This window comes from Cervus canadensis, chromosome 3 (genome assembly GCF_019320065.1).
Source record: "Cervus canadensis isolate Bull #8, Minnesota chromosome 3, ASM1932006v1, whole genome shotgun sequence".
NCBI classification, from domain to species: Eukaryota; Metazoa; Chordata; class Mammalia; order Artiodactyla; family Cervidae; genus Cervus; species Cervus canadensis.
Genome location: NC_057388.1, coordinates 113784325 through 113799378, shown reverse-complemented (window position 1 = coordinate 113799378; position 15054 = coordinate 113784325). Strand labels below are relative to the sequence as shown.

The following is a 15054-nucleotide window of genomic DNA, read 5'->3' as shown; positions in this document are numbered from 1 at the left end:
TGCATTCCAGTCCCCTATAATGAAAAGAACATCTTTTTTGGGTGTTAGTTCTAAAAGGTCTTGTAGGTCTTCATAGAACTGTTCAACTTCAGCTGTGATGGACCTCGCAGAAGCATGGCGGCTGCGATGAATGGCGCAGAAGCGCAGCTGAGTGGAGCTACCCGTTGCCCAAGGTCAGAGGCAGCGACCAAGAGTGCAGGCTCCTGCGACGAGCAGGGGCGGCCAAGAGGAGCTACCCCACGCCGGAGGTCAGGGGCGGCGGTGAAGAGGAGCTACTCCACGTTCAAGGTCAGAAGGGGCGGCCATGAGGAGATACCTCTCCTCCAAGGTAAGAAGCGGCAGCTACACTTTGCTGGAGCAGCCGTGAAGAGATACCCCACGTCCAAGATAAGAGAAACCTAAGTAAGACGGTAGGTGTTGCAAGGGGGCATCAGAGGGCAGACACACTAAAACCATAATCACAGAAAACTAGCCAATCTGATCACATGGACCATAACCTTGTCTAACTCAGTGAAACTAAGCCATGTCGTGTGGGGCCACCCAAGACAGACGGGTCATGGTGGAGAGGTCTGACAGAATGTGGTCCACTGGAGAAGGGAATGGCAAACCACTTCAGTACTCTTGCCTTGAGAATCCCATGAACAGTATGAGAAGGCAAAATGATAGGATACTGAAAGAGAAACTCCCCAGGTTGGTAGGTGCCCAATATGCTACTGGAAATCAGTGGAGAAATAACTCCAGAAAGAATGAAGGGATGGAGCCAAAGCAAAAACAAGACCCAGTTGAGGATGGGACTGGTGATAGAAGCAAGGTCCGATGCTGTAAAGAGCAATATTGCATAGGAACCTGGAATGTTAGGTCCATGAATCAAGGCAAATTGGAAGTGGTCAAACAGGAGATAGCAAGAGTGAATGTTGACATTCTAGGAATTGGTGAACTAAAATGGACTGGAATGGGTGAATTTAACTCAGATGACTATTATATCTACTACTGTGGGCAGGAATCCCTTAGAAGAAATGGAGTAGCCATCATGGTCAACAAAAGAGTCCAAAATGCAGTACTTGGATGCAATCTCAAAAACAAAAGAATGATCTCTGTTCGTTTCCAAGGCAAACCATTCACTATCACAGTAATCCAAGCCTATGCCCCAACCAGTAACGCTGAAGAAGCTGAAGTTGAACGGTTCTATGAAGACCTATAAGAAATGAATTTAATGAATATAAGACCTAAAACTATTAATCTCCTAGAAGAAAAGATAGGCAGCAAGCTCTTTGACATCAGTCTTGAATTTTTATAGATCTGACACCAAAAGCAAGTGTAACAAAAGCAAAAATAAACAAGTGGGACTATATCAAACCAAAAAGCTTCTGCACAGCAAAGGAAACCTTCAAGAAAACAAAAAGGCAACCTACTGAACAGGAGAAAATACTTGCAAATTATATATCTGATAAGGTGTTAATATCTAACATATGTAAAGAAGTCACACAACTTAATAGCGAAAAAACAAACCAGTCGGACTTAAAAATGGGCAGAGGATCAGAGGAGACATTTTTTTTTTTTTCCAGAGAAGACATACAGATGGGCAACAGGCACATGAAAAGATGCTCAATGTCACAAATCATCAGGAAAACGTAAATCAAAACCACAATGACATACCACTTCACAGCTGTCTGAAAGGTTCTTATCAAACAGCCAATAAGTAACAAGTGTTGGGGGTATGTGGAGAAAAGGGACTCCTTGTGCGCCATTGGTGGAAATGTAAATTCGTGCAACTATTATAGAAAACCAGTATTGGAAGTTCCTCAAAAAATTAAAAATAGAACTGCCATATAAGCCAAAAATTTCACTTCTGGGTATTTATCTGAAGAAAACAAAAGCACTAACTCAAAAAGATCTATGACACTCCCCCCCCCCCCCCGCCATGTTCATTACAGCATTATTTACAAGAGCCAAGACATGGAATCAACCTAAGTATTTATGAGTGGTGAATGGATAAAGAAAATATGATCTATATCTATACATCTATATCTATCTATAAATTTCGTCCACTAAAAAGGAGGAAATCTTGCCATTTGCAACAACATGAATGGATCTTGAGGGCATTTTGCTAAGTGAAACAAGTCGGAGAAAGACAAATACCACATGGTCTCACATACGCATAGAATCTAAAACAAAGGAACAGAAAACAGTACCCTTCCCCCCCAAAAAACAGCTTCATGGATCCAAAGAACAGGCTGGTGGTTGCCAGAGGTGGGTGAGGGAGATGAGAAAGGTACAAAACTCCAGTTGTGAAATAAGTGTCATGGGGATGTAAGGTACAAGATGGCAACTGTAGCTGAAGACACTGTATCGCATATTTGAAAGTTACTAGGAAAGAGGATCTTAAAAGTTCTCATCACAAGGAAGAAAAAAAAATTGTGTTCATGTATGGTGCTCCTGTGCTGGGCTCAGTCCCTTCAGTCCTGTCTGACTCTTTGTGGACCCATGGACTCTAGCCCACCAGGCTCCTCTGTCCATGGAATTTTCCAGGCAAGAGTTCTGGAGTGGGTTGTCGTGCCTTTCTCCAGGGGATCTTCCTGACCCAGGGATCAAACCAGTGTCTCCTGCATTGCAGGTGGATTCTTTACTGCTGAGCCACTGGGGAAGCCCCTGGGTATGGTGATCAGTGTTACTTAGACTTACTGTGATGATCATTTTGCAATATATACAGATATCAAATCATTATGTTGTATATCTTAAACAAATATGTAATATGTAAAAAAAAATCAGAGGGAACATACATGACATTCCTGGTATCTGGCACGTTTCTGTAGTGGCCCAAGTTTTTACTGATAATGGGATTAAATCCATATGTTGAATATCCATGCATAAGTTCTGGGCTTGAATAGTTAAAATTCTCACCTGAAAGAAAAGGTGTTAAGTCACATAAGTATAGGTTTACCACCATCACGTTGATAAAGGACAATAACAAAGATATCCTGAATTCACTCCTTTTATAACGCGTCAGAGTAGTTTTTGTGGAACCTAAACCTGTCACCTGCACCAGATGACAAGCTTAAAATCAAAGGATTCACACACATCAAAGCAGAGCCCTTAGCAAAACCTGAACAATGAGTCACCCTCAGTCATTCAGTCTCTCCAGAGAAGTATGTGCTCAGCCTCCTTGGTCACATCACGATTCACAACTGTCCTGCGAAGCTATATTGACTGAGGGATTTAGGGGAGGTAAGAGCTAAAGTCCCTCTTCCAGAACTCTGTTTAAGAGAATACAATAAGATGACCGAGGACAGCCAACACAGCAGTGTGCAGCGGCGTTAGTCACTCGGTTGAGTCTTGACTCTTTGTGACCCCATGGACTGCAGCCCACCAGGCTGCTCTGTCCATGGGATTCTCCAGCAAGAATACTGGAGTGGGCTGCCACTGCCTTCTCTAGGGGATCTTCCCGACACAGGGATTGAACCCGGGTCTCCCCCATTGCAGGCAGACTCTTTACCGAGTCACCAGGAAAGCCCATTAGTCATAACAATAAATAAAGTTGGCAGAAAGTGAAAGAAAGTGAAGTTGCTCAGTCGTGTCTGACTCTTTGTGACCGCATGGACTGTAGCCCACCAGACTTCTCCATCCATGGAATTTTCTAGGCAAGACTACTGGAGTGGGTTGCCATTTCCTTCTCCAGGGGAATTTCCCATTAAAAGATAAAAACTAAAAAAAAAAAAAAAAAAAAAAGATTGAAAACTCTTAGATGGTAATAAAAACCAAAATGAAACCATAAAAGATAAATAAGATGAACTAAAATGGTTAAAAGTGGAAGAATGGTCAAAGAATACAGGAGTCAAAATATTTTTTAAAGTATAGAAGTCACTGGAAGGACAACCCAGAAAGTCACTTTGTACTTACAATAAGTTACAATAAAGATTTAATAGTCATGATCTTGTAGACATCAAATAATGCTGCAACAAACTACTTAAAGAAAAATTGTTAAATATATCAATATATACTGCCACAAATAAACAGAAATGCAATTTTTTAAGAACAACTGAGAATCAGAGAAAAAGTCAGAAACTTGAATAATGTAATTAGTTAAGTTTCCTTAGTAGATTTATATTGTGCTCTGTTTATGGGAGAATGAACTGTCTTTTCCATTGCCTGAGGAATGTTTTCCAAAACTGATATAAATTCTATGTTGCTTATAAAGTGGGTTCCTATCAAAAATCAGAAATGACCCCATTTCTTTTAGGTCCTCTTTCTTACACCTAAAAAAATCCTTGGCATGACACAGCAGATAAGCATGGGGTTCTCTGAAAGATGGAGGTAAGGGGGCAGATTGGCTAGGGGTCTCAGGACGGGAGGAAGGAGACAGTGGGCTCCTGATTTCTTTGTTGCCTCCTGTAAATCCCAGACAGTTCAGTTCAGTTCAGTTCAGTTGCTCAGTCATGTCTGACTCTTTGCGACCCCATGGACTGCAGCATGCCAGGCCTCCCTGTCCATCACCATCTCCCAGAGTTTACTCAGACTCATGTCCATTGGGTTGGTGATGCCATCCAACCATCTCATTCTCTGTCATCCCCTTCTCAGACAGGGTGCTGTCAAAGCCTGCAAGTGGAACCACTAATAGGCGCAGACAAAACGAGCTCCCAGATAAGCCTGCTCCGCCTAGCCACAGGGCCAGGAAAGGGGACAAACAAAACCACGGAAAACTTTTGGCAACAGCCTCTCTAGTCCAACCAGCACCAGTGGGAGAACCACAGCGCCCCCTGTGGCTCCCAGTAAAATACATATGCGTGCTCAGTTGCTCAATAGTATCCAACTCTCTTTGACCCCATGGACTGCAGCCCTCCAGGCTCTTCTGTCCGTGGAATTTCCAGGCAAGAATACTGGAGTGGGTTGCCATTTCCTTCTCCAGGGAATAATACATAATGATCTTAAATAGAAGCATGCCAAAAACCAGCCTCAAAATACATGAAACAAAGCCCAATAGAGTTGAAAGTAGAAACAGAGAAACCCACAATTATAATCAGGGTCTTCAACACCCACTCTTAACAACTGTCAGAACTACCAGCCAGAAACTCAGCAAGGATACAGAAGAACTGAACAATACAATCAACCAACCAGATCTAATTGAGATTATATATACATGAAGCACTTCAAGTATCCATGGAGCATTCACCAAGATAGACCATATCCTGGATCATAAAACAAACCTCAAAGAAACCTAAAAGAATTGAAATCAGGCTCTCCTCCTCACTAAGGTGTAGTAAATTTTGCTTCTGGAATATGTGCTGTGTTCAGTCATGTCCGACTCTTTGTGACCCCATGGACTGTAGCCCACCAGGCTCCTCTGTCCTTGTAATTTTTGAAGCAAGAAGCCTGGAGTGCATTGCCATTTCCTACTCCAGGGGATCTTCCTGACCCAGGGACTGAACCCGCATCTCTTGTGTCTCCTGTTTTGGCAGACAAATTCTTTCCCACTGTGCCACCTGGCTTACTGAATAAAAGGCACCTTTTATTTTATAATGCTTCTTGAATAAAACCCTCCAAAAGAGAATAAAAATGTACAGCATGGTGACTACTGTTAATATGCTCTATTACATACTGTATTGTACACTTGAAAGTTGCTAAGAGAGTAGACCTTAAAAATTATCATCACATGAAAAAAATTTAACTATGTGTGATGATGGATGTTAATGAAATTTATTGTGGTAACTGTTTTGCAATACATGCGTGCATACGTGCCTGCTCAGTCCCTTCAGTCCTGTCTAATCTTTGTGACCCTATGGACTGTATGTAGCCCACCAGGCTCCTCTGTCCATGGGATTCTCCAGGTGAGAACACCGGAGTAGGTTTCATGCCCTCCTCCAGGGGATCTTCCCAACTCAGGGATAGAACCCACCTCTCCTGCATTGCAAGTGGATTCGTTACTGCTAAACCCCTGGGGAAGTGCTTGTAATGTATACATATATAAAATCATTGTTGTACACCTAAAACAAGCACAATGTTATATACCAATTTCATCTCAGATTTAAAAAGAATGAAAAGAGAAGGCACAGACTTGTGCAAAATATTTGCAACTCACGTATCAAAGGATTTGAAACTAGAATATATTTTTAAAGTCTTAGAAATCCCAATCTTTAAAGTCTTAGAAATCAGAAGACAAACATCCCAATTTAAAAATGGACAGGGACTTCCCTGGTGGTTCAGTGGTAAAGAATCTGCCTGCCAATGCAGGAGACACAGGTTTGATCCCTGATCTGGGAAGATACCACATGCCTCTGAGCAATTAAGCCCAAGTGCCAAAACTACTGAAGTCCTAGCTCCTAGAGCCCGTACTCTGAAATAAAAGAAGCCCACACACCATAACTAAAGAGTAACCCCCACTCGCCTCAACTAGAGAAAAGCCTACACAGCAACAAAGACCCAGCACAGCCATAAATAAATAAAAAGATGGACAGAAGACTTGGAGAAATACCTTACAAAAGAAGATGGATGTGTAGCCATTAAGCACATGAAAAGGTGCTCAAAAATCCTTAGTCATAGGAAAATGCAAATTAAGGCTACACTGATACCTACCATTTCTCACCCATCATAATAGCTAAAATCTAAATATCTGACCATGTCAGCTGTTGACCAATCTGGAGAAAATGGATTCTCCTCCACTGCTGAAGGGAATAGAAAATGGCACCCTTACTTTGGAACATGGTTTGTCATTTTCTTTAAAGCTGAGCATTTTGTTGTGGTTCAGTTGCTAAGTCATGTATGACTCTCTGCAACCCCATAGATTGCAGCAGCCAGGCTTCCCTGTCCTTCATTATCTCCCGGAGCTTGCTCAGACTCATGTCCATTGAGTCAATGATGCCATCCAACCATGTCATCCTCTGTCGTCCCCTTCTCTTCCTGCCTTCAATCTTTCCCAGCATCAGGGTCTTTTCCAATGAGTCAGTCCTTCACATCAGGTGGCCAGAGTATTGGAGCTCTACCTTCAGCATCAGTCCTTCCAATGACTATTCAGGACTGATTTCTTTTAGGATTGACTGGTTTGATCTCCTTGCAGTCCAAGGGATTCTCAAGAATCTTCTCCAACACCACAGTTTGAAAGCATCAATTCTTTGGCACCCAGCCTTCTTTATGATCCAACTCTGACATGTGTACATGACTACTGGAAAAAGCATAGCTTTGACTATATGGACCTTTGTTGGCAAACTAATGTCTCTGCTTTTTAATACACTGTCTAGGTTTGTCATAGTTTTTCTTCCAAGGAGCAAGTGTCTTTTAATTTCATGGCTGTAGTTAACCGTCTGCACTGATTTTGGAGTTCAAGAAAACAAAATCTGTCACTGCTTCTACTTTTTCCCCTTCTCTTTGCCATGAAGTGATGGGACCAGATGCCATAATCTTAGGTTTTTGACTGTTGAGTTTTAAGCCAGCTTTTTCACTCTCCCTTTTCACCCTCATCAAGAGACCCTTTAGTTCCTCTTTGCTTTCTGCCATTAGAGTGGTATCATCTGCATATCTGAGGCTGTTGATATTTCTCCTGGCAATCTTGATTCCAGCTATGAGTCACCCAGCCCAGCATTTCTCATGATGTACTCTGCATATAAGTTAAATAAGTAGGGTGACAATATATAGCCTTGACATACTCCTTTCATAATTTTGAGCCAGTCCATTGTTCTGTGTCCACTTCTAACTGTTGCTTCTTGGCTTGCATACACGTTTCTCAGGTGACAGGTAAGGTAGTCCGATATTCCATCCCTTTAAGAATTTTCCACAGTTTCTTGTGATCCATACAGCCAAAGTCTTTAGTGTAGTCAATGAAGTGTTAAGGATCAGTTTCTCTGGAATTCCCTTGCTTTCTCTATGATCCAATGAATGGCAGAGGTTCAGATCATGACAAGACCTGGAGCTGACTGTGGCTCACATCATGAGCTCCTTATTGCCAAGTTCAGGCTTAAGCTGAAGAAAGTAAGGAAAACCACTAGACCATTCAGGTAGGATCTAAATCAAATCCCTTGTAATTATAGTGGAAGTGACAAATAGATTCAAGGGATTAGATATGGTAGAGTGCCTGAAGAACTATGGACTGAGGTTTGTAACACTGTACAGTAGGTGTTGACCAAAACCATCCCAAAGAAATGCAAGAAGGCAAAGTGGTTGCCTGAGGAGGCTTACACAAATTTAGCTGAGAAAAGAAGAGAAGTAAAAGGCAAGGGAGACAGGGAAAGATATACCCAACTGAATGCAGAGTTCCAGAGAATAGCAAGGAGAGATAAGAAAGTCTTCTTAAGTGAACAATGCAAAGAAATAGAGAACAATAGATTAGGAAAGACTAGAGATCTCTTCTAGAAAATTGGAGATACCAAGGGAACATTTCATGCAAAGATGGGCACAATAAAGGACAGAAATGCTAAGGACCTAACTGAAGCAGAAGAGATTAAAAAGAGGTAGCAAGAATACACAGAAAAACTATACAAAAAAGTTCTTAAAGATCTGGACAACCACTATCCTGTGGTCACTCACCCAGAGCCAGACATCCTGAATTGTGAAGTCAAGTGGGCCTTAGGAAGCATTACTATGAACAAAGCTAGTGGAGGTGATGGAATTCCAGTTGAACTATTTCAAATCCTAAAAGATGATGCTGTGAAAGTGCTGCACTCAATTTGCCAGCAAATTTGGAAAACTCAGCTGTGTTCACAGGACTGGAAAAGGTCAGTTTTCATTCCAATCCCAAAGAAGGGCAATGCCAAAGAATGTTCAAACTACTGTACAATTGCCTTTACTTCACATGCTAGCAAGATAATGCTCAAAATCCTTCAAGCTAGGCTTCAACAGTATGTGAACTGAGAACTTCCAGATGTATAAGCTGGATTTAGAAAAAGGTAAGCATACAGCTTCCATATGAACCATCCATCCTATACCAAGGTATTTACCTAAGAGAAACAGAATATTTTTATACAAAGACTTATATGTGAATATTCATAGGGGCATTGCAATTCATTCTAGAACAGCTACAAATACACTTCAAATACATGCTATACTTTGCTTAAAGAAAATGAGGAAGCTATCCAGGGAGGAGGGGGAATGGGGTTGAAGTTTTTACTGTCTGTACCTATTAAAATTTATTTCTTAGAAACACAGAAAGGTATCTGAAGCAAATATAGCAAATTACTTTAAAATTCTCACATTTATGAGGCAAATACATACAAGCCTGTTTGTGTTATTTTCTCTCTGTGGGTATATATATATATATATATATGAACATATATGAAATACTTCATAATTTACAATTGCATTGCTCTAAAAAGGGTAGTCTCTTCCTCTTCCCAATATTCAATGTATGGTATATTTTTCCCTTACCATGGCTAACAGAGGAAATCAAAGTACTTACCTAATCTTAGCAACAACTTCGGTTCTGCAGGCTCATCCTCACTTTGCCTCTCCACTCTTACGTTGTAAGCTCTCGGGATGTGCACTGAGTCAGGTTTACTTTGCAGTTTTTCTCCAAGCGACCAGATGAACGGATTTCCTTTCTCCTGGATCTTCGCTTGCTTCTTCACATGATTGTAACGAAGATAAATACTAAAGACGGCTATCCAGATGCCGAATGTCACGGAGGCACAGAGTAAGCACTGAATTATAACATTTCTCATTGTAAACCTAGCATTTTTGAAGGTCCATTTTAATATTTCCTAAACCAGAAGGATTTATGAGAAGCTGTATTAGATATTTTGATGGTGTGGAGATCATCTACTTGGCTTAAATTCAATTTACAGTGTTTCTAAAACAGGATCATTTTGACATCAGTGCTTATCTCATACTTTGATAAGATAAAGTGTACCCTTAGGAAAAAAGCTCTTAAAACTCCATATTCATAAGATTTCTGCTGGGGTGTAGTTGTGCCACGCAGGATCTTCATGCCGAGAGTGGGCTCTTAGTAACAGCATGTAGGATCTAGTTCCCTGAGCAGGGATCAAACCCAGGCCCCCTGAATTGGGAGTGCAGATCCCCAAGGAAGTCCCGTCATAAGATTTCTTAAAGTCAAAATGTATAACATGCTTATAAAACATACAATATCATTTAAAGTCATTGACCCAAACTCCCGAGATAAAACTAAAGGAAAAAATGTGAAAGAAGGGTTTTTCATCCCTACACATGCTCAGCCCATGTAGGAGTGATAGCATAAGTCTCTGTTTTAAAAAAGCAGATCTGACGCTGGTCAGACTGTTGCTGCTGCTGGTCAGTCGCTTAGTCTGTGCGACCCCGTGGATTGTCGCCCACCAGGCTCCTCTGTCCACGGGGATTCTCCAGGCAAGGATACTGGAGTGGGTTGCCATGCCCTTCTCCAGGCGATAGTCCTGACCCAGGGATGGAACCCAGGTCTCCCCCATTGCAGGCAGATTCTTTACCATCTGAGCCACCAGGGAAGCCCAAGAATACTGGAGTGCGTAGCCTATCCCTTCTCCAGTGGATCTTCCCAACCTAGGAATCGAACCAGGGTCTCCTGCATTGCAGGTGGATTCTTTACCAGCTGAGCTGCCAGGGAAGCCCCAATCAGACCATTAGAAATGTATTAATAAAAACAGGCAACATCCTATGGTGGAAAGAAAGTGGACAAGGAGCAGTGTGTGCCCACTGATGGGACTGTGGAATGCTACAGCCACTTTAAATCTCCGTCTCAAGTCCACTCCTGGCCACCGGATCGGTAACGAGGGCCAAGTCACATCATAGCATGGCTGGGAAAGTGCAAGACCCACCCCCAAGGAGGAGAGTCTGTTCCTGAGATCTGCAGGGCCCAGGCATCACCACCAGTGGAATCAGGCCCTGTGTCTGGGTGGAGTCTGAGGATGCCGGGGAAAGGGAGCGGGTGTGTAAAGCTGGATTCGGTAGTTGACTAACACAGGAGCATTCTCCAAGGACAGAAGACCTAACACCCTCACCAAGATCTTGGTTGCACAATAAAGGTTTGCTGATTGAATGAATAATCCCTTTAAAAATGAAATACTTGATTAAGGAAAGAACTATCAGGATTTCCTTGGTGGTACAGTGGATAAGAATCTGCCTGACAATGTAGGGGACATGGGTTCAATCCTTGGTCCTGGAAATCCCACATGCCAAGGAGCAACTCAACCTACTAGACTACTACTGAGCTCACATGTTGCAGCTACTGAAGCCCATGTGCCTAAAGCCTGTGCTTTGCAACAAGAGAAGCCACCACAATGAGAAGCCTGGGCACTGCCACTAGAGAAAGCCTGCATGTAACCAACAAAGATCCAGAGCAACCAAATAAGTTAATTAATTATAAAAAGAAGAAATAGCCAATGTGTAAGAGAAGAGGATAACTTTTAATGAGGGGAAATGGGCGGATTAAAGGAACTGGAAAGAGAATGAAGCTGTTTGAACATCATCCTATTAAATGTCATTTTAAGAGGCTTCTGTTTTGAGTTTCTCCAAAACCCAAAAGGAATTAGAAACTAGTTAAAGGAGAAAATAGTGAAGGGAGGCCACCAAGTTTAATATACAAAATATATACATGAATTCATACGATAAAAGTATTACTGAACAATAAATCGACACTCTCTGGAATTCTACTATACTAAGGAAAAGTGGGAAAGAATAGATACATGTATATGTGTAACTGAATCACATTGCCTGAAATCACATATACCTGAAACTAACACAATGTTGCAAATCGACTCTTTGTTGTTTAGTTGCTCAGTCCTGTGGGACTCTTTGTGACCCCCATGGACTGTAGCCCGCCAAACTCCTCTGTCCATGGGATTCTCCAGGCAAGAATACAGGAGTGGGTAGCCATGCCCTTCTCCAGGGGATCTTCCCAACCCAGGTACTGAACCCATGTCTCCTGCATTGGCATTTACCGCTGAGCCACCAGGGCTTTCCTATACTCCGATATAAAATGAAAAGATATACATATAAAAAAGAACACTTGGGGAAAGTTTTCTTTAGATGTGACCACATAAAAATCTCTTTCCCTCCAGACTTCTTATTTTACTAACATAAGTTATCCCACATTAGATTTTCTTAAAGCAGAGGAACACGGACCTCGTCTCCCATCCTCCCCACCCCTGCACCCTCCCCCACACTCCCACAAAACACAGAAAACGTCTCCTACCAAGAGATAGGTCTGTGATTGGCTTTTCAACTCTGCCGTCTCAGAAGGAAATCATGTTCGATTATTTTCTTCACTAAAATTTACATGCTGGAAAAATACAGAGTTAATTTGTTAAACCATATTTCAAAGATAATTTGTATGTATAGCAAGTAAAATGTTAAATGCGTTAAAAAAAAAAAACCCCTGAGTTAATGAAAAGAAAGCAGTAAAACAGAAAAGAATGTTGCTAAAAATCACTAACACATGCACACATGCACACACACACCAAGAAACCAAAACCCTAAACTAAATCTGTATTTACGGTCATTGAGTTTTAAAATGTAAGTCTCTGAACCAGGAAAGCATGACCATGCTTTACGTAATGTCACAGCTAAATTTTTTCTGCAAATAATCAGTATTTGTAATCCTTTGCTTTCCTAGAACAGTCTTAATAGTGATCTCTGCACAAGATCCTTTCCCTGAAGAGGGAAAGATGGAAGGCAGAAGGGGATGACAGAGGACGAGATGGCTGGATGTCATCACTGACTCAGTGGACACGGGTTTGAGCAAGCTCCGGGAGGTGGTGAAGGACAGGGAAGCCTGGCGAGCTGTAGTCCATTGGGTTGCAAAGAGTTGGGCTGCATAAGTCCATGGGGTCACAAAGAGTCAGACACGACTGAGCGACTGAACCCCAACAAAAGGTCTTTTCCAGTGAGTCAGCTCTTCGCATCAAGTATTGGAGCTTCAGCTTCAGCATCAGTCCTTCCAATGAGTATTCAGGGTTGATTTCCTTTAGGATTGATTGGTTCTGATACTAGGAAGAGGTGGGGTTTTTTTTTTCTATTTTGCTTTTTTAATAAGTAGTACTTTCATTTTGTGTAAATCTTAAGAAGTACAAAAGGTGTACCTTTGTGGTATACAATGAGAACTGGCCCTGATTTTTAAGAACTAAAGTTATTACGATGCCCAGTAAGCCTCTTGGGTGGCATAACCCAGCCTGAAAAATCTGACCTTCTTAATCTTGATTCCCAGAGCCAGCGTCCTATTCAAAATTCAGAGATTTGATGCACTGCGCTCACTTTTTCTATGTGGAAGGACACCCCCTCCCCATCTTCTCACTTTTCAGCATATGGATCTCTGCCACCTACCACTGAGACAAACACTGGTTGCTATGGAGTCGATGTATTCTCCAAGCTGGGTCATAGGCAGATTTGGGCAGGACTCTATGCTCAACAAATGATCTCAAAGATGGAATTTCGTCCTGAATGGCTGACTCAGTGGCGCCTGGATTCTGAGCAAATTACTTGATTGTGCCAGGTACCCTGCCTGCATGGCAGGGCTCAAAACACAGGCTGCCCCAGGCTGCCTCACAAAGCCCTGTGACATCATACAGGACCTCGCCATCCCCAGGGGCCCCTGCCTGGGAGCTCCAATCAGTGGGCAGGATCCAGGAATTCCAAAGCTGGAAGGGTCTTTCCGGATAGTCTCAGAACCCTCGCTCCTCTGCTGAGGAAATAGGAAAGTCCTTGCTTTGGCCAAGATGAAATCCTAGCCTTCTCTAGGGTTTTGACTTTTCTGAAATAAACTTTAAAAAAAATGAAGAAGCCTTCAGAACATCTCAAGAGACTTAAAGATGAGCCAAAGTGTTACTTGGCTGCCTTTTTATTTCTTACTCTATTGCTCAACTTTAGACATTAGTACATGAGTTCAGCCAAACACTTGTGAAATTTCTTGTCTCTTAACAAGACCTGACCCTCCCCCAAATTCAGGAGGCTGACTCAGTTTTTTTCCTTGGAACAGACATCTGGTACATGAGACGGAAGGAGTGAATTGAGATTTTGATATCTTTCCAGGGGCAGATATAATGCCCCTGGACAACCAATAATGACCTTCAAGCATAACTTCGAATCTCCTTTAAAGTGTAAAGTGTAGTCATTCAGTCATGTCCGACTCTTTGCGACCCTGTGGACTGTAGCCCACCAGGCTCCTCTGTCCATGGGATTCTCCAGACGAGAATACTGGAGTGGGTTGCCATTTCCTTCTCCAGGGGATCTTCCCGACCCAGGGATCGAACCTGGGTCTCCCACATCACAGGCAGATGCTTTACCCTTTGAGCCACCAGGGAAGCCCAGAATCTCCTTTAGACAGGCTCAAAGAAAAGGTCCCTTTATCATAATATTAATATTAAAAAGTAAGCTTTTATTTATAATCACCCCCAACTGGAAAGGACCCAAATGTCATCAGTAGGAGAATGAATAAACTGTGCCTCTCCATATAATGCAATGCACAGCAGCAGTGAAATGACTGAGCCACAGAGCTACAGAAGAGGGAGAATCCCACATAAATAACACTGAGTGAGACAGCAGATGCTAAGTTGCTTAGGTTGTGTCCTACTCATTGCAACCCTATGGACCATAACCCGCCAGGCTCCTCTCTCCATGAGATTCTCCAGGCAAGAACACTGGAGTGGGTTGCCATGCCCTCCTCCAGGGGATCTTACCAACCCAGGGACTGAACCCTCATCTCTTACATCTCTGGTCTTTCCAGGTGACACTAGAGGTAAAGAACCCGCCTGCCAATGCAGGAGACATAAGGGACGAGTGTTCAATCCCTGGGTGGGGAAAATCCCCTGGAGAAGGAGAGGGCAACCCACTCTGGTATTCTCGTGTGGGAAACCCCATGAACAGAGGAGCCTGGCAGGCTACAGTCCATGGAGTCGCAAAGAGTTGGACACGACTAAACAACAACACGTTTTTGCTTAACCAATGGCCACCCAGCAAGAGGCTACATTCTGACCCCCTCTGGGTCCCCTTGGAACTTTTCCTGGGTGCTTCTTAATCCTGGGAGTGGGTGTGAGTTCCTGGGGTGGACAGTATTCTTTCCTTGACCAGAACATCTATGCCTTTTATCTGATTGACATATTCAGCTTACACTTAAGGCTTAATGTGAGGGAA

At 42.6% G+C, this 15054-nt stretch overlaps 1 protein-coding gene across 1 annotated transcript in view; it reads right to left on the bottom strand.

The window, feature by feature from the left end:
* Positions 1-13362, bottom strand: part of GALNTL5 (polypeptide N-acetylgalactosaminyltransferase like 5) — a 55030-nt gene extending 41668 nt beyond the window's left edge. The window contains exons 1-4 of the mRNA XM_043462485.1: positions 13249-13362; positions 12122-12208; positions 9380-9680; positions 2781-2901 (exon numbers count right to left, since the gene is read on the bottom strand). Of these exons, the coding sequence (XP_043318420.1) occupies positions 2781-2901; positions 9380-9641 (383 nt within the window). The 5' untranslated portion in view covers positions 9642-9680; positions 12122-12208; positions 13249-13362. The remainder of the gene's footprint in view (positions 1-2780; positions 2902-9379; positions 9681-12121; positions 12209-13248) is intronic.
* Between the last annotated feature and the right edge of the window lie 1692 nt (positions 13363-15054).